General features: G+C 43.3%; 2 protein-coding genes across 2 annotated transcripts; both read left to right on the forward strand.

Moving 5' to 3' along the window:
* Positions 1–1,048: 1,048 nt before the first annotated feature.
* LOC135101770 (fibrocystin-L-like) lies at positions 1,049–14,184 on the forward strand. Its single transcript, XM_064006061.1, has 8 exons — positions 1,049–1,081; positions 1,479–1,558; positions 1,730–1,965; positions 2,314–2,496; positions 3,551–3,899; positions 4,028–4,231; positions 4,542–4,818; positions 13,934–14,184. The coding sequence occupies exons 1-8, from the start codon at positions 1,049–1,051 to the stop codon at positions 13,934–13,936; spliced, it is 1,365 nt and encodes a 454-aa protein (XP_063862131.1). The 3' UTR covers positions 13,937–14,184.
* Positions 14,185–19,446: 5,262 nt separating this feature from the next.
* Positions 19,447–24,117, forward strand: LOC135102140 (fibrocystin-L-like). Its single transcript, XM_064006925.1, has 6 exons — positions 19,447–19,850; positions 20,098–20,336; positions 21,146–21,300; positions 21,631–21,915; positions 22,638–22,810; positions 23,224–24,117. The coding sequence occupies exons 2-6, from the start codon at positions 20,105–20,107 to the stop codon at positions 23,342–23,344; spliced, it is 966 nt and encodes a 321-aa protein (XP_063862995.1). The 5' UTR covers positions 19,447–19,850; positions 20,098–20,104; the 3' UTR covers positions 23,345–24,117.
* The last annotated feature ends 38 nt before the right edge of the window (positions 24,118–24,155 follow it).

Below are 24,155 nucleotides of genomic sequence, written 5' to 3' on the forward strand. Positions count from 1 at the left end.
TTTGACTATGCTTGGGGACCAGCACCTCAGCGGGACTTTCTTATAAATGTATTGCCCTTGGCTGGTTTCCTTCCTACATAAAAAAAGTGAATTACAGTAAGAAATTTTTATGACTGTCTTGCTAAATGGTGGAGGAAAGACTTCTGCAGAATCTGTGTCGGGTGTTAAGCATGTTTTGGTACCTACAGTGAAGTCTGGGTCATTTGTGTGTAGGGCAGGAGAGGCACTGGGAGAGGTTGCTGGGGGAGTTGGGGAATCGGGGAAGGTTTAGGTGAAGGGGGTGTAAGAGAGGTGAGGGTAGTCATGATGTGCAGGAAATGCCAAAAGCAATGGGAAATGGCCCTGGTTGACAGATTGATGGACTGGTGTTACAAGGGTGTTTAGGTGATGTGGAGCTTGAATGTCTTGTTGTGTGGTGGGATGTGTGGCTAGGTGTTGGTGGTTGTGAGGGTGAGTGTTGCTGGTTCATGGAAGGAAAATGTATATGAGATTTGTTAGTACTGTGTGTGCATAGCAGGTCAAAGGAGCTAGAGGTTAGAATAGGAGGTAGTGAGAAAGAAGATGTAGAGACATTAGGAGAGCCACATCTGCTGCAGATACACACGATACTATTGTTAATTGATCCGTGGTGTACCTGTGCAAACGATCCGATGCAGCCGACATGACACCACACAGCATGCTTGGACCGGTTACAGCAGATATCACATTGGATGCCCCTTTGCCTCACTCAGCTGCTTTGGCACAAACTGTCTTGAATGTGTGTTTGTATTGTTGTGGTGTGTTTTGGAGCAGTGTGAAGCATCTTGGCTAAGTGTGATGTTGGTGCTTGTGGATGATTTGGATGTGTGGTGTGGGGATGTAACTGTTCATGTCTGCACATGGCATATTAGTGTGTGTAGTGTAAGTGCCAAGAGTATTCCTGTTACCATGCTGAAGGCAAGGTGTAGCAGTATGTGGCATCTGTACTGGTGTGTTCTTACCTTCCATGAGAGTGTGCTTGTGTGGTGTTTTCTTGTTGTTGGCCAAAGCAACATTGCTGTTGCTGGTCATGGTGACTGGAACAACTGTTTCTGACATTTGTGTGCTGCCTTGCTAGGAACTTTTTTTTTATTCTAAGAAAGTGATAAGACTTATTGAGTTAATAAAAAAGTAAAAAAGAGGCCAGAAAGATTTTAGAAATTAAATTGTGTGTCAAAGCAATGTATTGAACATTTATCTGAGGAGAAGGCAGGGCAGGGGAGGGGCCAGGTGCCGGGGAACAGGAACAAGGGTAGGGAGCCGAGGTGGAAATGTCCATTCATCTCAGAGTCAACAACCAAATTCCCTAGTACTGATATAAAGTCACTACTTCCCCCTCTGACCTTCTTAGTAACCCTGACCTAACCTATCACTTTCCCAATACCCCTGACCTGACCTATGACCTCATGCCGCCAGATCGGATCAGAGCTGTGTTATACGACTCATTGGAGTAACATCAGCGTGAGCTGTCTTACCCGGCACTGTTGGCTGGCACTCATACCCTGGTACTCTCCGCTGATGGCTTTGGTGCTGCTGCCAGGTGGGTGTTTCTCTCTCTCTCTCTCTCTCTCTCTCTCTCTCTCTCTCTCTCTCTCTCTCTCTCTCTCTCTCTCTCTCTCTCTCTCTCTCTCTCTCTCTCTCTCTCTCTCTCTCTCTCTCTCTCTCTCTCTCTCTCTCTCTCACTGATAATAGAGTGACGATTTTGTGGCAGGGAAGTGGAGTACGTACTGCAGGTGACCTTGGCCTCAGCTACCCAGGGGTCAGTGAAGGGTGGCACGCTGGTCAGGCTGGGTGGCACAGGCTTCAGCTTGGATTGTTCCCGCCTCAAGGTGAAGCTGGGCCAGGTGTATGAGTGTGAGGTGCTGCAGTGCTCCGATGAGGCCCTCACCTGCATCACCAGGCCCATCACCACCAACCACAGGATTGTGAATGTTGGCACCAGCTCTGGTGAGGCGCTGATTCATACACACACACACACACACACACACTTGATGATGCAGAATTCCTGTTAAAGTATCACTAGAGTCACATAAACCTCCTTGAAAACTCCAATAACATCCTGTGCAGTCAGTTAAACTATCTCTATCCTTGTTAAACTGCCCATAAAATCCCGAAAGTGCCTCTGAAAACCTGCAGTAACTTCCACCAGAACCTGTTAAAAGCAGTCAAGATAAGATGCTGAAACACTGATGAACACAGATGAAGCCTTTATCAAGCACCTCTCACTCACCAAACCTAGTCATCTTAGTACCATTTGTGGACTTCAAGCAACCCCATTACCTTCAATTTTCACAGAGACTGTATCATGGTATCCTCGTGTGCTGGAGGTAGTGGAGGGAGACTCAGTAACCTGGCAGTGGAGTAAGGTGTCTGAGAACTCACAGCTGCAGTACGGAGTGTGTGAGGTGGCCAGCCCTGTGGATAACTGTGAGGACGCTGATGGTTCTGGCTTCTTCTCAGGGACACAGACTGCTGCAGGTAAGGAAAGAGAGACTGGGATGAGGTGAGGGGGAAATTGAGACAGGAAAGCACAGAAGTGAAGTGAGAGAAATAAAGGGATAGAAGGATAGTGACAAGGAGAGAAAGAGAGAGATTGGAGAGTGTAAACAGGAAGGAAAGGAAGGAGGATGGATTGAAAAGAAAGAAGGAAGAGAGAGAAGGATGGAAGTGGAGGAAGAGCGGAGAAAAATGAAAAGAAATAGGCAGGAGGAGAAATATGAGTAGTTTTTTTTTTTATGTAGGAAGGACACTGGCTAAGGGCAACAAAAATCCAATAAAAAAATATGCCCACTGAAATGCCAGTCTCATAAAAGGGTCAAAGCAGTGGTAAAAAATTGATGAATAAGTGTCTTGAAACCTCCCTCTTGAAGGAATTCAAGTCATAGGAAAGTGGAAATACAGAAGCAGGCAGGGAGTTCCAGAGTTTACCAGAGAAAGGAATAAATGATTGAGAATACTGGTTAACTCTTGCATTAGAGAGGTGGACAGAATAGGGTTGAGAGAAAGAAGAAAGTCTTGTGCAGCGAGGCTGCAGGAGGAGGGGAGGCATGCAGTTAGCAAGATCAGAAGAGCAGTTAGCATGAAAATAGCGATAGAAGATAACAAGAGATGCAACATTGCAGCGGTGAGAGGCTGAAGACAGTCAATTAGAGGAGAGGAGTTGATGAGACAAAAAGCTTTTGATTCCACCCTGTCTAGAAGAGCAATATGAGTGGAACCCCCCAGACATGTGAAGCATACTCCATACATGGACGGATAAGGCCCTTGTACAGAGTTAGCAGCTGGGGGGGTGAGAAAAACTACTACTAATACTGCCACCACTACTACTACTACTGTTAATAATACCACCATGACCACCACTATTATTATTACTACTACTGCTACTGCTGCTGCTGCTGCTACTTCTACTACTACTCCCACCAGTACTACTGCTACTACTACTACTACTACTACTACTACTACTACTACTACTACTACTACTACTACTACTACTACTACTACTACTACTATTACTACTATTGCTTTCCCACAGGCTCTTTCACAGTGGCCTTCCCCCAGCAAGGCATCCACTATTATGCTGGCCCCACACTGCCTGGTGGTGTGGTGATGCGGGGCCAAGTCAACGTGGTACGGCCACCTCATCAGGTCCTCAGGATGGCCGTACTGCTGGGTGACAAGGAAGCCACCTACCAGGTTGCCGGGAGTCAGGTCGTCAACATGAGTGGCTGTGACCCCATCCTGGAGATGCCTCTGGACGGGTGTGATCTCCCCGACCTGACCACACCAGAAAATGGATACCTGTACTTTCATTTCCACACCTGTCACACACCTGTGGTCTCTGCCCTGGCCTCCTTCACCACCCACACTGTGAAGGGCCTGAGGTGAGGGCAGGCTGGCGCAGGCCAGGGTCCTTCTTGCATTAGTGATGGTAATGGTAGTAATGATAGCAGCACCAGTGGCAGTAATAATGGTTCCCCACGCTGAGTGTTTCCTGTTTTCTTTGACACAGCGGCCTGCAGGTGGTGGGCGGCGACTCTCTCACCATCACTGGATCAGGCTTTGGTGACCTGGCCTGCCAGGTAGAGGTCAGTGTTGGTGAAGCATCCTGTAGTGTGACCTCTGCTTCAGACACCTCTGTGACCTGCGATCTGGACGACCTGGACAACCTGAGGTCGGGTGCATACCTGCCCATCACTGTCAAGGCAATCAACAGGTGAGTGCAGCTAACATACAGACAGACAGATAGACAGACAGGTCAGCACAGATGAGAGAAACTGGATGTTTGAGATGATATGAGAAAAAAAAAGGAACATGCTTCAATGACAGAAATACAGCTTTGTACCACAGCAGCATCCCTACACCACAGCACCACCACACCTCACCACACTATCATACATCACATTACTGCACTACACCACCAGAGCATCACCACACAACACCATGGCATTGCCATGCCACCACAGCATCACTGCACCTCACCACACCACCACACCTCACCACGCCTCACCACACCTCACCTGCAGGGGCATAGCAGTGACAGACATCGCAGGGTACAGCAGTGAGGGCCGTGTGGTGGTGGTGCCGCAGGTGTCCTCCCTCAGTCCCCTGGAAGGCTCCCTGGGTGGCAGCACCCTGCTCACCATCAGTGGAAGTAGTCTGCAGGGTCTGGTTGCCTCTCCTGTGGTGCTGGTGGGGGGCCAGACCTGTGTGGTGCAGAGTGTCTCCTCCACCACAGTCACCTGCCTCACTCCACCCTCCACCTCTGCCACCGTGGCCACCTTCACTCTGACTGTGGCCGATGTAAGTGTTGTGTGTGTGTGTGTGTGTGTGTGTGTGTGTGTGTGTGTGTGTGTTATGTAGGATGGACACTGGCCAAGGGCAACACAAATCCAATAAAAAAAATGCCCACTGAAATGTCAGTCCCATAAAAGGGTCAAAGCAGTAGTCAAAAATTGATGAATAAGTGCCTTGAAACCTCCCTCTTGAAGGAATTCAAGTCATAGGAAGGTAGAAATATAGAAGCAGGCAGGGAGTTCCAGAGTTCACCAGAGAAAGGGATGAATGATTGAAAATACTGGTTAACTCTTGTGTTAGAGAGGTGGACAGAATATGGGTGAGAGAAAGAAGAAAGTCTTGTGCAGCAAGGCCGTGGGAGGAGGGGAGGCATGCAGTTTGCAAGATCAGAAGAGCAGTTAGCATGAAAATAGCAGTAGAAGACAGCTAGAGATGCAACATTGCGGTGGTGAGAGAGGCAGAAGACAGTCAGTTAAAGGAGAGGAGTTGATGAGACGAAAAGCTTTTGATTCCACCCTATCTAGAAGAGCAGTATGAGTGGAACCCCTCCAGACATGTGAAGCATACTCCATACATGGACGGATAAGGCCCTTGTACAGAGTTAGCAGCTGGGGTGTGAGAAAAACTGGCGGAGACGTCTCAGAACGCCTAACTTCATAGAAGCTGTTTTAACTAGAGATGAGATGTGAAGTTTCCAGTTCAGATTATGAGTAAAGGACAGACCGAGGATGTTCAGTGTAAAAGATGGGGACAGTTGAGTGTCATTGAAGAAGAGGGGGATAGTTGTGTGGAAGGTTGTGTCGAGTTGATAGATGGAGGAATTGAGTTTTTAAGGCATTGAACAATACCAAGTTTGCTCTGCCCCAATCAGAAATTTTAGAAAGATCAGAAGTCAAGCGTTCTGTGGCTTCCCTGCGTGAAATGTTTACCTCCTGAAGGGTTGGATGTCTATGAAAAGACGTGGAAAAGTGCAGGGTGGTATCATCGGTGGAGTAGATAGGACAAGAAGTTTGGTTTAGGAGATCATTAATGAATAATAAGAAGAGAGTGGGTGACAGGACAGAACCCTGAGGAACACCACTGTTAATAGATTTAGGAGAAGAACAGTGACTGTCTACCACAGCAGCAATAGAACAGTCAGAAAGGAAACTTGAGATGAAGTTATAGAGAGAAGGATAGAAGCTGTAGTAGGGTAGTTTGGAAATCAAAGCTTTGTGCCAGAAGCTTTGGTGCACTGATGGGTGTGTGGAGTTCCAGCCAAGGCTGCATGTGTGTGAATATTTTACCTAGTTGTAATTTCCAGGGCCTGAGGTATGCTTGTGTGGTCCTGTCTCCATATCTACACTTGTGCAGTTGTTCCTTAAAGTTGTACACACTCGTTTCCAGTACTACCTCCTCACTGAGCTTGTTCCATACTTCTGGATTTCTTTGTTGGAAACTGTTTCTTTATGTTATTCAAGCATCTTTCTTTTTTTATTTTTTTGCTGTGGCCTCGTGTGTATCTGGTATTTTCTACTTCTCTTAGCAGCAGTTTCTCATTATCAATTTCTTCTATTCAATTCCACAATTTATATATAGTTATTAAGTCTTCCTGTTCTCTTCTTTGTTCCAATGTGGCAGATTTATCTTCATTAACTTGTCTTCATACGTTAATTCTTCCAGTTTTGGAACCATCTTCATTGCCATCCTTTGTATTCTTTCTATTTCTTTGACATGTTTCATCTTGTGGGAAGACTACACTGATTTAGCATATTCCAGCTTTGGTCAAATCATAGTGGTAATTATCTTTCTCTTCATACCTTTATCCATGTAGTGGAATGCTGTTTTAATATTTCTCATCGTTCTATATGTATCTCTGAACATCTTCTGTATGTGCATCTCTGATTATTGACTGTCCTGTATATTCACTCCCAGATCTTTCTCTTCTTGTACTTTTATTATTTCTACATTTCCCATTTTCTAGATCCATTTTGGTCTCTTTTCACTTTTTCCCACTTACATTACATGACATTTTTTCATATTAAACTCCATCTCACATTTCTTGCTCCAGTCCCAGATTTTATTCAGATCCTCTTGTAGATTTTCAGTCTTTCATATGTTTTTGTAATTTTGCATCATCTGCAAACAAATTTGTGTAACTCATTACTCCTTCTGGCATATCACTGGTGTAGATAAGGAAAAGTATTGGTGCCAGCACTGATCCTTGTGGTACTCCACTATCTACTTTTCTCCATTTTGACTTTTACATCCTTTACTGCCATTCTCATTTCTCTTCCCTTTAAGTAGCTTTCCATCCAGTTTATTATTTTTCCATATAATTCTCCAACATTTTCTAGCTTCCATAGTAGCCTGTTGTGGGGAGCTTTGTCAAAAGCTTTTTTTTTTTTTAGATCTAAATGCACACAGTCTACTCATCCATCCCTCTCCTGCATTATATCAGTCACTCTTGAATAGAAGCTGATCAGATTTATTACACATGATTGTTTTTATCTAAAGCCATACTGCTTTTCTGATATTATATCATGTTCTCTAGAAGTTTTGTCCACTGCTTCTGCATCACTCTTTCACAGATCTTGCATACTATGCTGGTCATTGATACTGGTCTGTAGTTTAATGGCTCTTCTTTTTTTTCCACATTTATAAATTGGCACTATACCTGTTCTCTTCCATTCCTTAGGCACTCTTCCAATTGATACTGAGCATTTTATTATGTCATATACTGGTTCAATTAACTGTTTCCTGTTAAAATGAAACCTGATACTCCATCTGGTCCTGTTGCTTTTCTCCCAGTTCCTCAACCATTTAATAAAGTTCTTTGATTACTGTAATTTCCCACATTTGTTCTTTTGTGTTCACATCTTGTGGTTCTTTAAATTCTGATTCTTTTGTGAAAACTTGGTGGAACTTTTTGTTTAGCAATTTACTCATGTCTTTTGGGTCTTCATATGTTTCATGTCCATCCTTCAACTGTTCTAGTTTTTCTTTGAGTTTAATTTTTCCATTTATGAATCTAGAATAGTTTTGGTTTGTCCTTGCACTTCTCAAGTGCATCTTTTACATATCCTTTTTCTCCCCCTCTCCTTATTTACACATATTTATTTCTTGCTATCTTAAAGTCTTTATTTTTTTGGTTTCCACTTCTTTTCGTTGTTATCCATGCTTCATCTCTTTTCTCTTTGCTCTTGCACATCTTGCGTTAACTACACCAGTTTTCCTTTTTCTTTAGGTTTGTATAGTGGGACATATTTATTCACTCCTGCCTCATATAGTCTTATATTGCCTTGCATATAATTTGCTCTCTTCAGCTTTCTCCTGTCCGTTGCTTCATAGAATCTCGTAAGATATTTACGTTAGCTTTTCCATAGTTTCTCCTGTTTTGTTTGTAGGATTCATCCTCTGCACTGACATCACTGTCAGTCTCTATTTCTATCATTATATGGTCACTTTTTTCCATGGGGGACATGTATCATTTCTTTAGTTAGGTCAATTCCTTTTGTTAATATTAAGTCAAGTCTTGTTGGTTCATCATCTCTTATATATCTTGAATTTTTGGTCCCCCATTGCATCATTGTGTTTTCTATAGTCAGCTTCAGAAATCTTTCTCACCATGCAGTCTTGTTTCCTCATGCCTTGAATGTTTCCTAATTTATTTCTTTGCAATTGAAGTCACCAACCAATAATTCTGTTTTATTACTTTTGATTAATTTACTCAAATGCTGAGTGGTATCTTCTATTATTTTCTCACAGCCTTCCTTGCTCCAAGAATTTGTTTTGGGTGGTACGTGGGTTGTTATTACCATCAGTATTTCTCCATGATTATCCTCCAAGTTAACAGTCACTATTTCTGCTTTTCCTTCCCCATATTTCATTATTTTTGTCTTCACCTCATTTCTTGTCATTATCATTACACCTCCCCCTCCTTTGCCAATCCTGTCTCTTCTCCACATATTGTAGTTGTTGTTAATGATAGTCTGATTTTCTTCTTGTAGCTTTATTTCCGTTAAACACGCTATCTTCAGATTCTTTTTCTTTTAAATAGTCTTATAATTCCAGTGTCCTGTGTAACAGTCCGTCTGTGTTGGTGTACATCACATTCAGTCCTTCATTTTTGCAATTTTTTTCTTTTACTTTAATTTATTCCTTTTCCTTTATGTACCATTTTTTAACTCTGTCTCCAAAAACTCTCCAAAACTCTAAAAAAAAGTTTAGTCTTTTCTTCTGTTCTTGATTAATTTTTCCCTTTAGCCTCTTTGTGTGTGTGTGTGTGTGTGTGTGTGTGTGTGTGTTTGTGTGACATGCAGGAAAGAGCTTTGCTTGTGCTATTCTGTATCCATATCTATTTTTATCTACCTTTGTCTTAAATTTATGTATTGTATTTGTATCAATGACTTCTTTGTCCAAATCATTCCAGACCTCCACAGTTCTATGTGGGAAGCTATTTTCTTAACATCTCTTCTACATGCATCTTTTTTAAGTTTTCTGCCATGTATCCTTGAGCCTCTTGTATCCCACATCACCAATCCTTCCTATCCAAGTTTTTCATTTCAGTCATCATTCTGTATAGTATGATCAGATCACCTCTCTCTCTTCTCTGTTCTAATGTTATAAGACACGATTTAGACATTCTTTCTTCATACATTAGATCCTCCAAACTTGGAGGTGACTGTTGCTACTCTTCCTATTTTCTTATAGATTTCTTGGTATTAGGTGACCATACCACAGCTACATACTCCAATCCTGGGTGTATCATGGTCACAATTTTTTTTTTTATCATTTCCTCATCCAGATGTGCAAATGCTGTTCTTATGTTTTTCAGTGTTAATAGGTTTCACCTCTTACCTTGTTCATATGTTTCTGGTGACAGCTTGTCAGTAATAATTACACCAAGGTCTCTTTCTTCTGTTCTTTTATTGTGTGTGTGTGTGTGTGTGTGTGTGTGTGTGTGTGTGTGTGTAGAGTCTGTTTTCTTTCTTATCCTGAGGTGCTGAAAGAAGGCCTTGGTGCACAGATGGATGTGTGGAGGTGCAGCCAAGACTGTGTGTGTGTATTTACCTAGTTGTGAAATACAGGACAAGAGGCACACTAGGCTCATGCTGTTCCATCTCCATATCGACTTTTATCCAGATTTTCTTTAAATTTATGGACTGTCTTGGCACACAGTCTCATCAATAAATGAATTCCACACTGCTATGCTCCTGTGGGGAAAACTATGTTTCTTGATGTCTCTTCTGCAAACACTCCTTATCAATTTCCTTCCATGTCCTCTGGTATCTCTCTTATCAGGTATCACAAGATTATCCCTGCCCAATTTTTTCATCCCTTCCAATATTCTGTATAGTGCTATCAAATCACCTCTTTCCCTCCTTTTTTGTAGTGTAGTTGGGCCCAATCTCATAAACTTCTCTTCATAACTATGCCCTCTTAGGCTTGTAGGGATTTTAGTTGCAGCTCTCTGAATTCTTTCTAGCTTCCTGATATCCTTCGTCAAACTTGGTGAGCACACTAATGCTGCATACTCCAGTCCTGGATGTGTCATTGTTGTTTACAATTTTTTTTTATCATATCATCTTCATTGTCGGTGAATGCCATCTTCATGTTTCTCAGCAGATTGCATGTTTATCCAGTGATCTTGTTTACATGCTTCACAAATGACACTTTATTAGAAATGATTGCTCCCAGATCTTTTTCTCTGATCTTATAGTAATTTTCTCATTCCCCAAATAGTAGATGCCTTCTGTTTTTCTCGCACTTTTTCCAAACTTCACCACACTACATTTCTTGGCATTAAACTCCATGTTCCATCTCAACAATCATTTACTTATCTTAATTAGGTCTTGATTCAGAGCTTTGCAGTCTTTTTCATTTGTTACTTTTCTCATAATCTTAGCATCATCAGCAAAGAGACTCATGTGGCTTGTCATTCCTTCCATCATGTCATTTACATATATTGCAGAACTTCACTTATTACTGGTTTCCACTTTGACTTATTGCCTCTGATTACTGTCCTCATTTATCTCTCCGTCAAGAAGTTGGTCATGCATTTTAATAACGATCCTCCCAATCTTCCTATATTTTTCAGTTATCCATATTAGCCTTCTGTATGGTACTTTGTATAATGCGTTTTGCAGGTCTAAGTACATGCAGTCAGTCCATCCATCTCTCTCTTGCACTATGTCCATTACTCTTGTGTAGAAGCTTATCAAATTTGTTACACAAGATCTTCCTTCTCTGAATCCAAATTGTCTGTCTGTTATCACATTGTTGTCTTCCAGGCATTTCACCCATCTGTTCTTGATGATCTTTTTGCAGATCTTTGGTACCACACTTGTCAGCAATACTGGTCTATTGTTAAATGAGTCTCCTTTACTTCCAGCCTTGTGAATTGGGTAATATTCGCCTATTTCCAATCTTTGGGTACTTTTCCTTCCAACAGGGTGGTGCTAATTATATTGTGTATCACCTTAGCTAGTTTTGGGCTACACTTCTTTAGAATCCAGCTTGACAGACTATCAGGTCCCATTGCTTTCCATACACCCAGCTCTTCCAATATATTCTTTACTTCTTCTGTTGATGTTACTACCTCTTTCAGACCAGTCCCATTTTCCATCACTATCCTTTCTTCCCTAAAATAATTTTCTTTAGTAAGCAGTGAGTGGAAGTGTCTGTTGAACACTTCAGCCATCTCTTTTGGGTCTTCGACCATTTCTTCTCCAACTATTACTCAGCTGATGTCTTCTTTACTCCTCAATTTTCCATTCATAAATTTTTAAAACAGTTTTGGTTGGTCTTTGCATTTATGCACAACATTCTTTTCATAATTCTACTCATCTTTGTGTATTTTAACATATTCATTCCTCTTTCTTATATAATTGGTCCACAAGTCATGTCTCTTATATTTCTTCCACATTCCATGCTTTTTTCTGTCTCCAGTCTAGCTGTAGCACATCTCTTGTTACTCCAATCCTTCTTAAAAAGGTTTTCTGTTGATTTCATAGGTGTCCATTTCCCCTCTCCTTTATTATAAATGTTCAGGAAGGTGGTCCACTCTCCTTCTATATCACCCATTTGAAATACTTTGTTCCAATCCATTTCAATGAAATACTTCCTAAGCTGTCCAAAATTTGCCTCACTGCAGTTCAACCATTCTCTCCTGTGGTCTTTTCTCATATCTATGTTTTTATTCATTACTAAGAACTGAATCAATGCATAGTCACTTTTATCTATTGGTTTTTTGTGTTTTAAATCCTCTATTATGGCTTGTTCCTTCGTAAAAATTAGATCCAGCTTTGACAGTATTTCATCTTCTCTGAATTTTGTGTCTTCTTTAACCCACTACATCAGAATATTCTCAACAGCCAACTCCAGTAATTTGGTCCCCCTGTGATGACTTCCTACGTTATGTGGTCCAATTTTCCCAAGATATCTCTTTACAGTTAAAGTCTCCTGTCACTAGTTCACCTCATTTTCATCCAGCAACTTGGATAAACATGCCTTTATGTTTTTCAGCATTCTCTTGTATTCTTCCTCACCCCTTGAGTTGGAATAAGGGAAACATAGGTCACTGTAGTATTTTGGCATCTTCCCACATTTCTTTTTAAGGCTATTTTCAGTACCTCTGCCTTCCCCTCCCCACATGTAGTAGATTTCACTGTCAATCCTTGTCTAATTAGGAGCATCACACCTAAACCCTGCTTAAATCTTTTATTTCTCATCCAGAGGTTGTAATTTCCATCACCAATATCTAAAACGTCCACATCACTCTCCAGTTTTGTTTCAACAATTGCCATGATATCTGGCTTCTCTTCTCTCTTAAACAGTCTCTAACTTTCAACCCTACTGGTATCAGACCATTTAAGTTAGTATACTCCACTTTTAAACCTCCCCTTCTGCATTGTCCTCTTTCCTCTACCACTTTCTCAGCCACATGTCTGTGACCCTTCAATAGAACCTCTTCTCCACTTCTGGTCTTTTTTCGTTTTTTTTTTTTTTTTCATTTAATTCTCTTCTTAGTTCATTTATAGTAGCTCTCTCTTCTCTGGTCCTATCTTTTTCATCCACACTTGGTTGTACTCTTCAACTCTGGCCAATTTCTAAACTTTGCCTAATATTTCTTCAGCTGCTGCTTGTGACCTGTGTGTGTGTGTGTGTGTGTGTGTGTGCGTAGAGTTGTTGTAAGCCAGCTTCTCACTATTTATGAGTTACGTTAGAGCTGTGAAGTCTTTCTGCTCACCAAGTACTGCTACTTCACTCTCATTCCTCAAGTCAAATTACCTAGTGGTTGGCCTAAGGGTTTGAGTGGGGCACGCCATAAACACAGCTCTAAAAGTTCTATAATTATTTATTAACCAGTGAATTATGATCCCAGTCATTACTCCTTAACAGCAAAGTGAGTGATGTGTTGGGCCAAAGCGCAAGGGGATGGTTTTGGCTGCACATGTGTTGTCATTCTGAACAGGTGAATGAGGGTTGTCTTGTGAGGCTGGACAGCTTGCATCACCATTACTCTTGTGGGGGGCAGTGACAGATGAGTGAGTGTTGTCTTGTGAGCCACTTGTGTCTTGTGAGCCACTTTCGCCGTCATTAGTCTTGCATGGGGTGGTGACGGCACTGGTGTCAGTACTATGTCATAGTGTTTTATTTCTATTCCTGAGGTGCTGAGAGAAGGCCTTGGTGCACTGATAGGTGTGTGGAGGTGTGTCTAAGGCTGTGTGTGTGTGAGTGTGTGTGCATACATGAAGTTAAAAGAACACTTGTCTTCACTCTAAACTTGAGGCAAGAGGAACACAGCAGAGTACTGAGTCGGAGCTGCTGCCTGGATGTGTGGTGAGGCACTGTTGGCAGTGGTACTCATGTGTGCATTACTGTATTACCACATGGCACATCTTCCTTTCAGTGCAGAATGATCAAGATGAGTGAATTATTTAAGTCTGTCACCATATCTAAGACTAGATGTGTATCCAACATCAACAGTGTCTTGGCAAAAGACTATATAAATTCCTTTTCTCGTCTCAAACCATAATATGGTAATTTGGTGTCTTTTGAGTGACTAAATCTTAAAAAGCTTAAAAGAAAATCTCCTGCAGGTGCCGGCCAAGATGGACACCCTTACCTTCACCTACAGTGAGGCACTCACCCCTGTGGTCACCAGCATGGCAGTGCAGGGCGAGGAAGTGACATTGTCTGGCCACAACTTTGGCAGTGACAACACCAAGGTCACCATCACTCTGGTGCAACAGTCGGTCCCCCGTGGCTGCCGAGAGGTGCCTCAGGAGGAGGAGAAGGAAGACTTGATGGTGGAAGAAAGGGAAGAGTGGTGGTGGTGGTGCTGAAGGATGAGGTTGAGGACTTCCTGGGTGTGGAGGTGGGTGATTAGATGGACCGCCTGGTGGAGACAGTGGCCGAGGATGAGGATAACGTGCTCAGTGGTAAGTACCTGCATGGCCTGGGGCAGAAGGCGAGGCTGTCCCTGGTGGATGTGCTGGAGGCCCCTCGGGGCTTCTGGGGTAGCTTCACCGGCACCGGGGCAGCCACCTTTGAGGAGACGGTGCAGCTGGGTGCCTGGCGCATGGCTGGCATTGGCCCTCTTCCCCACATACTGGACCACAACCCCCAGGAGAGACACCCACAACAGAGTCACTCAACAGAGGACCATCCCACCTCCTACTCCTGCACCATCACCTCTCTCACCCCCACCAAAGTGTCCTGCACAGCAGCCGGCCTGTCCGTAGGCTCCTACAGACCCATGGTGACCATGGCTGGGGCTAGGGCAGTTGTGGGCAACAAGGTGTCCTCCACTACCCTGCCCGTGGCCTCTGCCCTAACACCTCAGTCCGGCAGCATCAACAGAGGTGCGGTGCTGGTGGGGAACAGCTCGGGGTTCATTCCCGGGTACATGATGGTGGTGGTTGGTGGTGCTGAGTGCCCCATGCTGCAGGAGAGTGCCAACACCATCTCCTGCCGCCTGCCACCTGGCATTGAGGGGGAGGCAGCGGTGGTGGTCAGTGTGGCCTGCAGTGAGAATGTGATGGCTGCCAAAGCATTCACCTACGCTGCATCCGTCACCCCCATGCTTCTCTCTGTCACGTGAGTCTTGATGCCATGCACCCCACTTCACCACACACACACACACACACACACACACACACACACACACACACACACACACACAAACTCACACATCTTCTGTATCACTGGTGTTTTGTTTATAATAATAATAATAATAATAATAATAATAATAATGATAATAATAATAATAATGATGCTACTACTACTACTACAACTGATAATAATAATAATAATAATGATAATAATAATGATAATAATAATAATAATAATAATAATAATAATATAATATAATAATAATAATAATAATAATGATAATGATGATGATGATAATGATGATGATGATAATAATAATAATAATAACAGTAATGCATTATTAATATTATCATTATTAAATATGTTCACTAATTTCAATGAGAACAAATATTTATCATCATGTTCAAAGTGATTGTGTTGGCCAGCACCCCCACCACCTCATTTACCCAGTGACCTCAGATCTTGATGTTGCAGGTGGCGTAGGATCACTCCTGAGCTGGGTCTTTGTGTTGGCAAAGACAATTCAGTCTTCACTAGGTGAATTGCCACACTCTTGAATCTTCTGAATTTTCCACCATCTGGCTTCAACCACAGAGTCATTCAAACTAAATTTATCTGTGCTGTATACCTCTCATCTAACTTCTCTGACTATAAGAAATTCTTTGACTAACTTCCAAAGTGGAGCACATTCTGACTCTCTTCCCTTTTGCAGAGATCTCCATTCTTGGAGACTTCAATGTTCACCACCAGCTTTGGCTTTCCTCTCCTTTCACTGACCATCCTGGTGAACTAGCCTTCAACTTTACCATTCTCCACGACCTAGAGCAACATCCTACTTGTATTCCTGACTGTCTTGGAGATATGCCCAACATTCTTGACCTTTTCCTGATTTCTAATCCATCTGCTTATGCTGTTACCCTATCTTTTCTGTTGGGCTCCTCTGATCACAATCTCACTTCTGTATCTCATCCTATTGCTCCAATCCCTCCTCAGGATCCCCCTAAGCAGAGGTGCCTCTGACATTTTGCTTCTGCTAGTTAGGGGGCCTGAGGAGGTGTTTTGATGATTTTCCTTGGAATGACTACTGCTTCCATGTCACAGACTGTCTCTGTGTGCTGAGTACATAACAGAGGTGATAGTATCTGACATGAAAGCGTACATTCCTCTCTCTTTTTCTCGACCTAAACCTTCCAAACCTTGGTTTAACACAGCCTGTTCTTGTGCTATACATGATAGAGAGATGGGTAACAAAAGGTACTTGAGCCTTCCATCACCAGAATCTCATGCACTTTATATTTCTGCCTGGAACCATGCAGTCTTTTCTCCAACAAGCCAAAAACTCCTTTGTAAATAGAAAGTGTCAAAATTTTTCAAGATCTAACTCCCCTCATGACTTCTGGCACCTAACCAAACACATCTCCCATAACTTTGCTTCTTCATCTTTCTCTCTTTTATTTCAACCAGATGGCACCACTCTGATCTCATCTATTTCTAAAGCTGAACTCTTTCCTCAAACCTTTGCTAAAAACTCTACCTTGAATGATTCAGTGCCTGTTCCTCCCTCTCCTCCACCTTCTGACTACTTTGTGTTACCTATTAAAATTCTTCACAACGATGTTTTCCATGCCTTCACTGGCCTAAACCCTCAGAAGGCTTATGGACCTGATGGGGTCCCTCCTATTGTTCTCTGAAACCGTGCCTCCGTGCTTGCACCTTGACTAGTCAAACTCTTTCAACTCCATCTATCAACATCTACCTCTCCTTCTTGCTGGAAGTTTGCCTACATTCAGCATGTTCCTAAAAAGGGTGACCATTCTAATCCCTCAAACTACCATCCTATTGCTTTAATTTCCTGCCTATCTAAAATTTTTTAATCTTTCCTCAACAGGAAGATTCTTAAACATCTTTCACTTCACAACTTTCTATCTGATCGCCAGTATGGGTTCTGTCAAGGCTGCTCTACTTCTTCTGGCTTTTCTTACTGAGTCTTGGTCATCTCTTTTAGAGATTTTAGAGAAACTTTTGCTGTTGCCTTAGACATATCAAAAGCTTTTGATAGAGTCTGACACAAAGCTTTGATTTCCAAACTGCCCTCCTACGGCTTCTATCCTTTTCTCAGCAACTTCATCTTAAGTTTCCTTCCTGACCGTTCTGTTGCTGCTGTGGTAGATGGTCACTGTTCTTCTAAATCTATTAACAGTGGTGTTCCTCAGGGTTCTGTCCTATCACATATTCTCTTCCTATTATTCATCAATGATCTTCTAAACCAAACTTCTTGTCCTATCCACTCATATGATGATGATACCACCCTGCACTTTTACACGTCTTTTCATAGATGTCCAACCCTTCAGGAAGTAAACAGGTCACAAAAGGAAACCACAGAACACCTGTCGTCTGATTTCTCTGAAATTTCTGATTGTGACAGAGCAAACTTAGTATTGTTCAATGCCTCAAAAACTCAATTCTTCCATCTACCAACTCAACACAACCTTCCAGACAAATATCCCATCTTCGTCAATGGCACATAACTGTTCCCCTCTCCTACATTGAACATCCTCGGTCTGTCCTTTTCTTATAATCTAGACTGGAATCTTCACATCTCATCCCTAGCTAAAACAGCCTCTATGAAGTTAGGCGTTCTGAGACATCGCCAGTTTTTCTCACCCTTCCAGCTGCTCTGTACAGAGGCCCTATCCATCCATGTATGGATTATGCCTTTCTATGGATTATGCTCTTCTATACAGGGTTGAATCAAAAGCTTTTTGTCTCATCAACTCCTCAATAACTGACTGTCTTCAGCCTCTTACTCACTGCTGCAATGTTGCATCTCTTGCTATCTTCTATCACCATTTTCATGCTAACTGTTCTTCTGATCTTGCTAGCTGCATGCCTCCCCTCCTACTGCAGCCTTGCTGCACAAGACCTTCTTTTTCTCACCCCTACTCTGTCCACCTCTCTAATGCAAGAGTTAACCAGTAATCTTATCATTCATCCCTGTCTCTGGTAAACTCTGGAACTCCCTACCTGCTTCTGTATTTCCACCTTCCTGTGACTTGAACTCCTTCAAGAGGGAAGTTTCAACACACTTATCCTTCAATTTTTGATCACCGCTTTGGACCCTGTTTGGGGACTTGCATCTCGGTGGGTTTTTTTTTTTAATTGGGTTTTTGTTGCCATTGGCCCGTGTCCCTCTTACATGAAAAAAGTTCAACAAAGGACTGTTGTTAAGACACTGCACGTGAGGTGGCCCCCAGTTTGGAAGTATTGTAAATGAATGTTGCAATGAAACAGAATGGGTCTTTGAGACAACAACAAATAAGATGAATGATGATAGTAATAATAATGACAGTGATACTAATACTACTAATATTGATAGTAATAATACTACCTAATAATTATAGTGACAATAATAATAACAATGACAACATAATGTTAGTGCTCACTTTGTTCATTATCTAGCTTGTAGGAATTTTGGGTCAGCAGTCTTCACTTGCCTCAAGACTCACAGGTCAACCAAGTGTTCCACCATGGAGGGCATGTCACTCACACCAGTTCTTCAGAATTGTCGTGCTTTAACACAGTCTGTGATGTAGTGGCAAGAAGTGTGTTTGTTGTTCTCAATACACAGCCTGCACTCACTTGGCTTGCTTTCACACATCAGAGCTTGCTGTTGGCCCAAATGAAATTATAGGGGCATAGGATGGGATTATCCCTTAATGAAGCCAACAGGTTGATAATGTCATAATTAATGTAGCCAAGGCCAGAGGCAGAGCCAGAGCCAGCCATTCCAGTTCATCAGTGTGGAGCAGAGCAGCCAGCCTGCCAACCTTCCACAACAGTGTCTGGGCACTAAGCAGAACTGAGTGTGGCCCTTCAGGTGGCCTGATTCCTGTATGAGTAACTTTTTTGTGGGGCCAGCCTGTTCAGGCCACTGGACAGGCCAGCCAGAGCATGCATGCTGGCCTCAAGGCTTAGTTTGGAGGGAGTCTAACGAAAAAAAAAAAAAGCAACTTTGGAGTGGTAGAATCGCGACACCTTGACCACATATGTAACACAAACTACTTTTGATAAACAAGCATAATCCCTGACTCTCATAGGACTCTGTGGGCTCTCTTCTCTCTCCTCCTCTTGCCTCCTTAAAACTTCATTTCTTCTATAAATAATGTCCACAATGTCAAGTACAGGGTCATCAGTGAGCTCTTATGCTAAGAGTGCTGTGAGTGGCCATTTTTGCTGCTTCCTGCTGATGGACTGCCCCAAACGAACGGGGGTGCAGGGTTAGAGAGAAACTTCCCGTATAATGCACCCCTGGTCTCCTGTCCCCACCCCACCCCCCTTCCCTCCCAACCTCACACTACCCCCTTACTCTCCTGCCAGGCCCTCTACTGATGTGGTGAGCAGCACCACCCTCACACTGGATGGCACTGGCTTCACTCTGTCCGGGGGCACCCCTGAGGTCACCATGGGGGGCAAAAGGTGTGGCCTGGTCTCCCCTGCTTCCCCCACCTCCCTCCAGTGCATCGTGAGTCAGGGGGATTGAGGGGAAGTGCTGCAAGGAAGAGACTGATGAGTGCCATGAGGGAGTGTGAGGCAGCTTGGGGGGGAAAGTGAGAGGGAACTGAGTAATAATAATAGTAGAGGAAATAGATGTAGTTCTGCAAATGAGTGAGTGACAGGAAAAGTAACATTACTGAATGAGACAATGAATTAAGCAATGATAGATTTGGGTTAGGAAAAGTTTTTTGAATTAGGAAGAATGTTTAATGCTCTTTTTTCTTTCTTTCCCTGGTGGTGGTGGTGGTGGTGGTGGTGGTGGAGACAGGTCCCAGCACTTGGAGGAGGGAAACATGAGGTGGTTGTGAGGGATGCAGTGTATGGAGACTCCAACAACTTGTCCATCTCCCTCATCTTCTCTCTCACCACACTCACTCCCTCCTCAGGTGTGTGTGTGTGTGTGTGTGTTTTGTACCTCTCTTTGCCTGCCTGTCTGTCTGTATCTATCTATCTGCTTCTCTCTCTCTCTCTCTCTCTCTCTCTCTCTCTCTCTCTCTCTCTCTCTCTCTCTCTCTCTCTCTCTCTCTCTCTCTCTCTCTCTCTCTCTCTCTCTCTCTCTCTCTCTCACTACCCATTCATCTCCCAAACCACCCCTCTCTCCCTCTCCCTCTCACCCCCTTCATCCCTCCACAGGTTCTACATGAAGGAGAACGAGGTGAGGACCATCGCATCAGTCTCTGAGGATGGCCTGGAGGTCACACTGACAGAGGCACTGGAGCACACCCACCTCTCCGTCACCCAGACTCTGGGGGGACACACAGTGGAGACACATGCAGAGGTGGGACTCCTCACCCACAATGTCAAGATCCAGGGAAATGTTGGCACCGACTTCAGTGTGGCTATTGAGGGCTGTGACACTTCTTTTAGGCCTGGTGAGTTTGGTGTTGTGGTGTTGTTCTGTGCTGTATATAAGCTATGAAAGGCTGTGAGGAGGAGGAATAGTGTGTAGGTCTGAGTTCATTGACTTCTGGTGAGTGACTTATTGCTGTTCTGTTGCAGATTCTGAAGGTGTGTTGTGTGTGGGCCGTAAGGAGTAGTGGTAGTAGTAGTAGTAGTAGTAGTGTGTAGGTGTGAGTTCATTCAGTTCTGGTGAGTTTGGTGACTTACTGCCATTCTGGTGCAGGTTCTCAAGGTGTATAGTAGTGGTTGTGAATAGTAGCAGTGGTGTGTGATGGTGCAGATCTGAATTTTAAAGGATTCACCACGCTTAAGTCACAATACTTTCCCTCAGAATCTGTTAATGGTGTAGAATCTTGTTCATTTATGATTACAGTTATGAAAGAACTCTTGAAAGCCACAATACTTTCCACCAAAATCTATTAACAGTATATAATCCTTGTTAACCTCATTACAATCAGGAAAACATCCTTGAAAACCACAACAGTTTCCACCACACTCAGTTAATGGCATAGAATCCTTGTTAGATTGTGAAAATATCCTTGAAAACAACAATAGTTTTCCCCAGATCTAATAAAAGGCATAGAATCCTTGCTAACCTTTCACTACTATAATGAAAACATCCTGGAAAATCCCAGTAACTTTCACCAGGACCTGATAGAAGTGGCTGAGATAAGATGCAGAAACATGAGAATACATCTCTCTTTTTCTTTCTCTCAATGCATTCTTCTCTCTCTGTTCACTGCCACACACCAACATGTCTCTCTTCTCTTTACCATCCCAGACCAGCACGCCACCCAGTCATGTTTCAATGGTCAACATGGAGACGAGATTGGCGGTGACCAATTTGGCGCCACCGTGATACTGTCTGGAAAGTTCCCTGACCTGGACTTGGTGATGGGATGCATTGAGTACGTGGAGGTGACCAAGGCTGGTCAGGTGAGGCTGTGAGAGGCTGGGTCCTGCTGGGCCAATCTGGGTCAGGTCATGTGTGTTGTGGCAGTGGTAATGGTAGTAGTAGTAGTAGTAGTAGTAGTAGTAGTAGTAATGTCACATGTAGTAATTTGAGCAATATTTGTTGTACTTCCACTTGAGAGAGACACATTAGTATCACCTCCACATCCACCCTAATTCATTCACACATCAAAATATCCCTCCACCTCCACTTCAAACAGGCACAGTAACATCACCTCCACTTCAGGCAAGCACAATAACACACCACATCCATTGTAATCCACACACATACACACTTGCCAAATTTCCACCCAGGCATTCCAACTTGGGCGGTACCCACTCCACTTCCACCTGGCTGGGGACATGGGTGGTTCGTACATCCGCAGGTGCTCCATCCACCACACCTACAACCGCGCAGTGACAATGCACGCAAGAAACAACCTGCTGGTGGAGCATAATGTGGTGTACAACAACATGGGTCACGCTATCTTCACAGAGGATGGGGTGGAGCAGAATAGTGTGGTGCAGTACAACCTTGCAGTCTACACCAGGACCTCCTCTTCCCTTCTTAATGTGGATGTGACACGCTCCTCATTCTGGGTGGGTGTGTGTATGTGATTATTTAGTTGTATTTAACAAGTTGTACTGCACAGGGTCCAAGCAAGCTCTTTTGTCCTGTTTCCATATCTATGTTTGCACGATTTCTCTTTAATTATGTGTACAATGCTCTGCTTCAACCACATCTTTTGTGTGTGTGTGTGTGTGTGTGTGTGTGTGTGTACATGTGTGCGTGTATAGGGGAAGGAAGCAGGGAGGGAAAAGGTGGGAGGAGGGAGAACAAGTAAGGGATGTCTTCTACTTTCTCTCACCCCTATTCTATCCACCTCTCTAATGCAAGAATTAACCAGTATTCTCAATCATTCATCCCTTTATCTCGTAAACCCTGGAACTCACTGCCTGCTTCTGTATTTCTTCAGTCCAATAACTTGAACTCCTTCAAGAGGGAGGCTTCAAGTTTTGGATGATCCATTGGCCTCTTTCCTTTAGGGACTGACACCTCAGTGGGTATATTTCTTCCTTTTGTTGCCCTTGACCAGTGCTCCTCTTTCAGTAAAAATCAATTAGATGGAAGAATGTGTGAGAGAGAGAGAGAGAGAGAGAGAGAGAGAGAGAGAGAGAGAGAATCTTCCACACACTCAAAACTCTCAAAGTCTCCACAAGCCACTCTGAGAACCACCTCCCACTCCAGTCACACACTCATAACTCCTGCAATTTTCCACAAACCGCTTACTCACTGATCCACTGTTTCGCTCATCCATCAGGTGGTGAACCCAAACAACATTTTCCGTCACAATGCAGCTGCCAGTGGAACACACTTTGGTTACTGGTACAGGCTGGACCACCACCCCTCGGGCCCATCCACCACTAACATCTACTGCCAGAACACTGAACAGATGGGACTCTTCTTCAATAACACTGCACATTCCATGGGAAGGTGTGTGTGTGTGTGTGTGTTTGTGATTGTGTGTTGGCTGGGTAGGAGAGAGAGAGAGAGAGAGAGAGAGAGAGAGAGAGAGAGAGAGAGAGAGAGAGAGAGAGAGAGAGAGAGAGAGAGAGAGAGAGGGTGTGTGTGTGTTGGGTGAGAGAGAGAGAGAGAGAGAGAGAGAGAGAGAGGATGTGTGTATGTGTGCATGAGTGTTATTGTTATGCTGTGTGTTCTGTGCTGGCTTGAAGTTTACATGATGGGTGGAATAGAGAGAGAGAGAGAGAGAGAGAGAGAGAGAGAGAGAGAGAGAGAGAGAGAGAGAGAGAGAGGATCATAGTACAGAAGGATAAAAGTTAATCTGTTTTCTGGCTATCCATCTGGGACATTGGGACATTTGATGACAACACTGGCCTCTGTTCCAGGTATGGTCTGTGGGTGTTCTCCAATCCAGGATATCACCCAAAGTCAGACATCTGTGGAGGCAGGGACGTGGTAAGTCTGTGTCACGCATCACTAAATACGTATCCATTCATGTGTATATGATCTGTGTGTGTGTATAATGATGGGCAATACTGCTACACTCTGTCATTAGGTGTGTCTTAGTAATTCAGGACACAGGAACATGATAACACTGTAACTGACCAAAGCTCTCACTCACTGATCAGTCAGCAAATTCCCATCTTGTCTTGAAATGTGCAGCAGATTGATGTATTTCCGTCAAAACCCATACAATTCAAATTATGGTTCTGGTAGAAATACAGAAGTTTGCTAACATTTCAAAGTCATATAGAAATTCATAGACCAGTCAGTGATTTAGTACATGAGTCAGTGGCAGTGCTACCATGCTCCTGTACCCTAATTACCTTGCCTAATTACTGATACACTTGATGAAACAGAGCTTACTATTATAAACTATGCTCCTGTAGCCTCACCTGCCTAATTACTGATACACTTGATGAAACAGAGCTTACTATTACAAAATATTACGATCCCACACAGGATGGTCCAGGCAAAGCAACACACACACACACACACACACACACACACACACACACACACACACACACACACACACACACACACACACACACACACACACACACACACTCACTCACACACGTAGCCCCATCAACCCCTCACTGGAAAGGAACAGTCTTGTGGCTTAGTGAACTGTTACCAAGAAATAAAAATCCCAGTAGTAAGGACAATAAAAAAAATAAATAAATAAATAAATAAAAATCTTCCACTTTTGGATGAGCCTTTTGACCATTCTTTTGAGCCTGCACCTCAGTGGCCTTTTTTCACCTGTTGCCCTTGGCCAGTGTCCACTTACACACACACAAAAAAAAAAGAA

The sequence above is a fragment of the Scylla paramamosain genome, chromosome 7, assembly GCF_035594125.1.
Source record: "Scylla paramamosain isolate STU-SP2022 chromosome 7, ASM3559412v1, whole genome shotgun sequence".
NCBI lineage: Eukaryota > Metazoa > Arthropoda > Malacostraca > Decapoda > Portunidae > Scylla > Scylla paramamosain.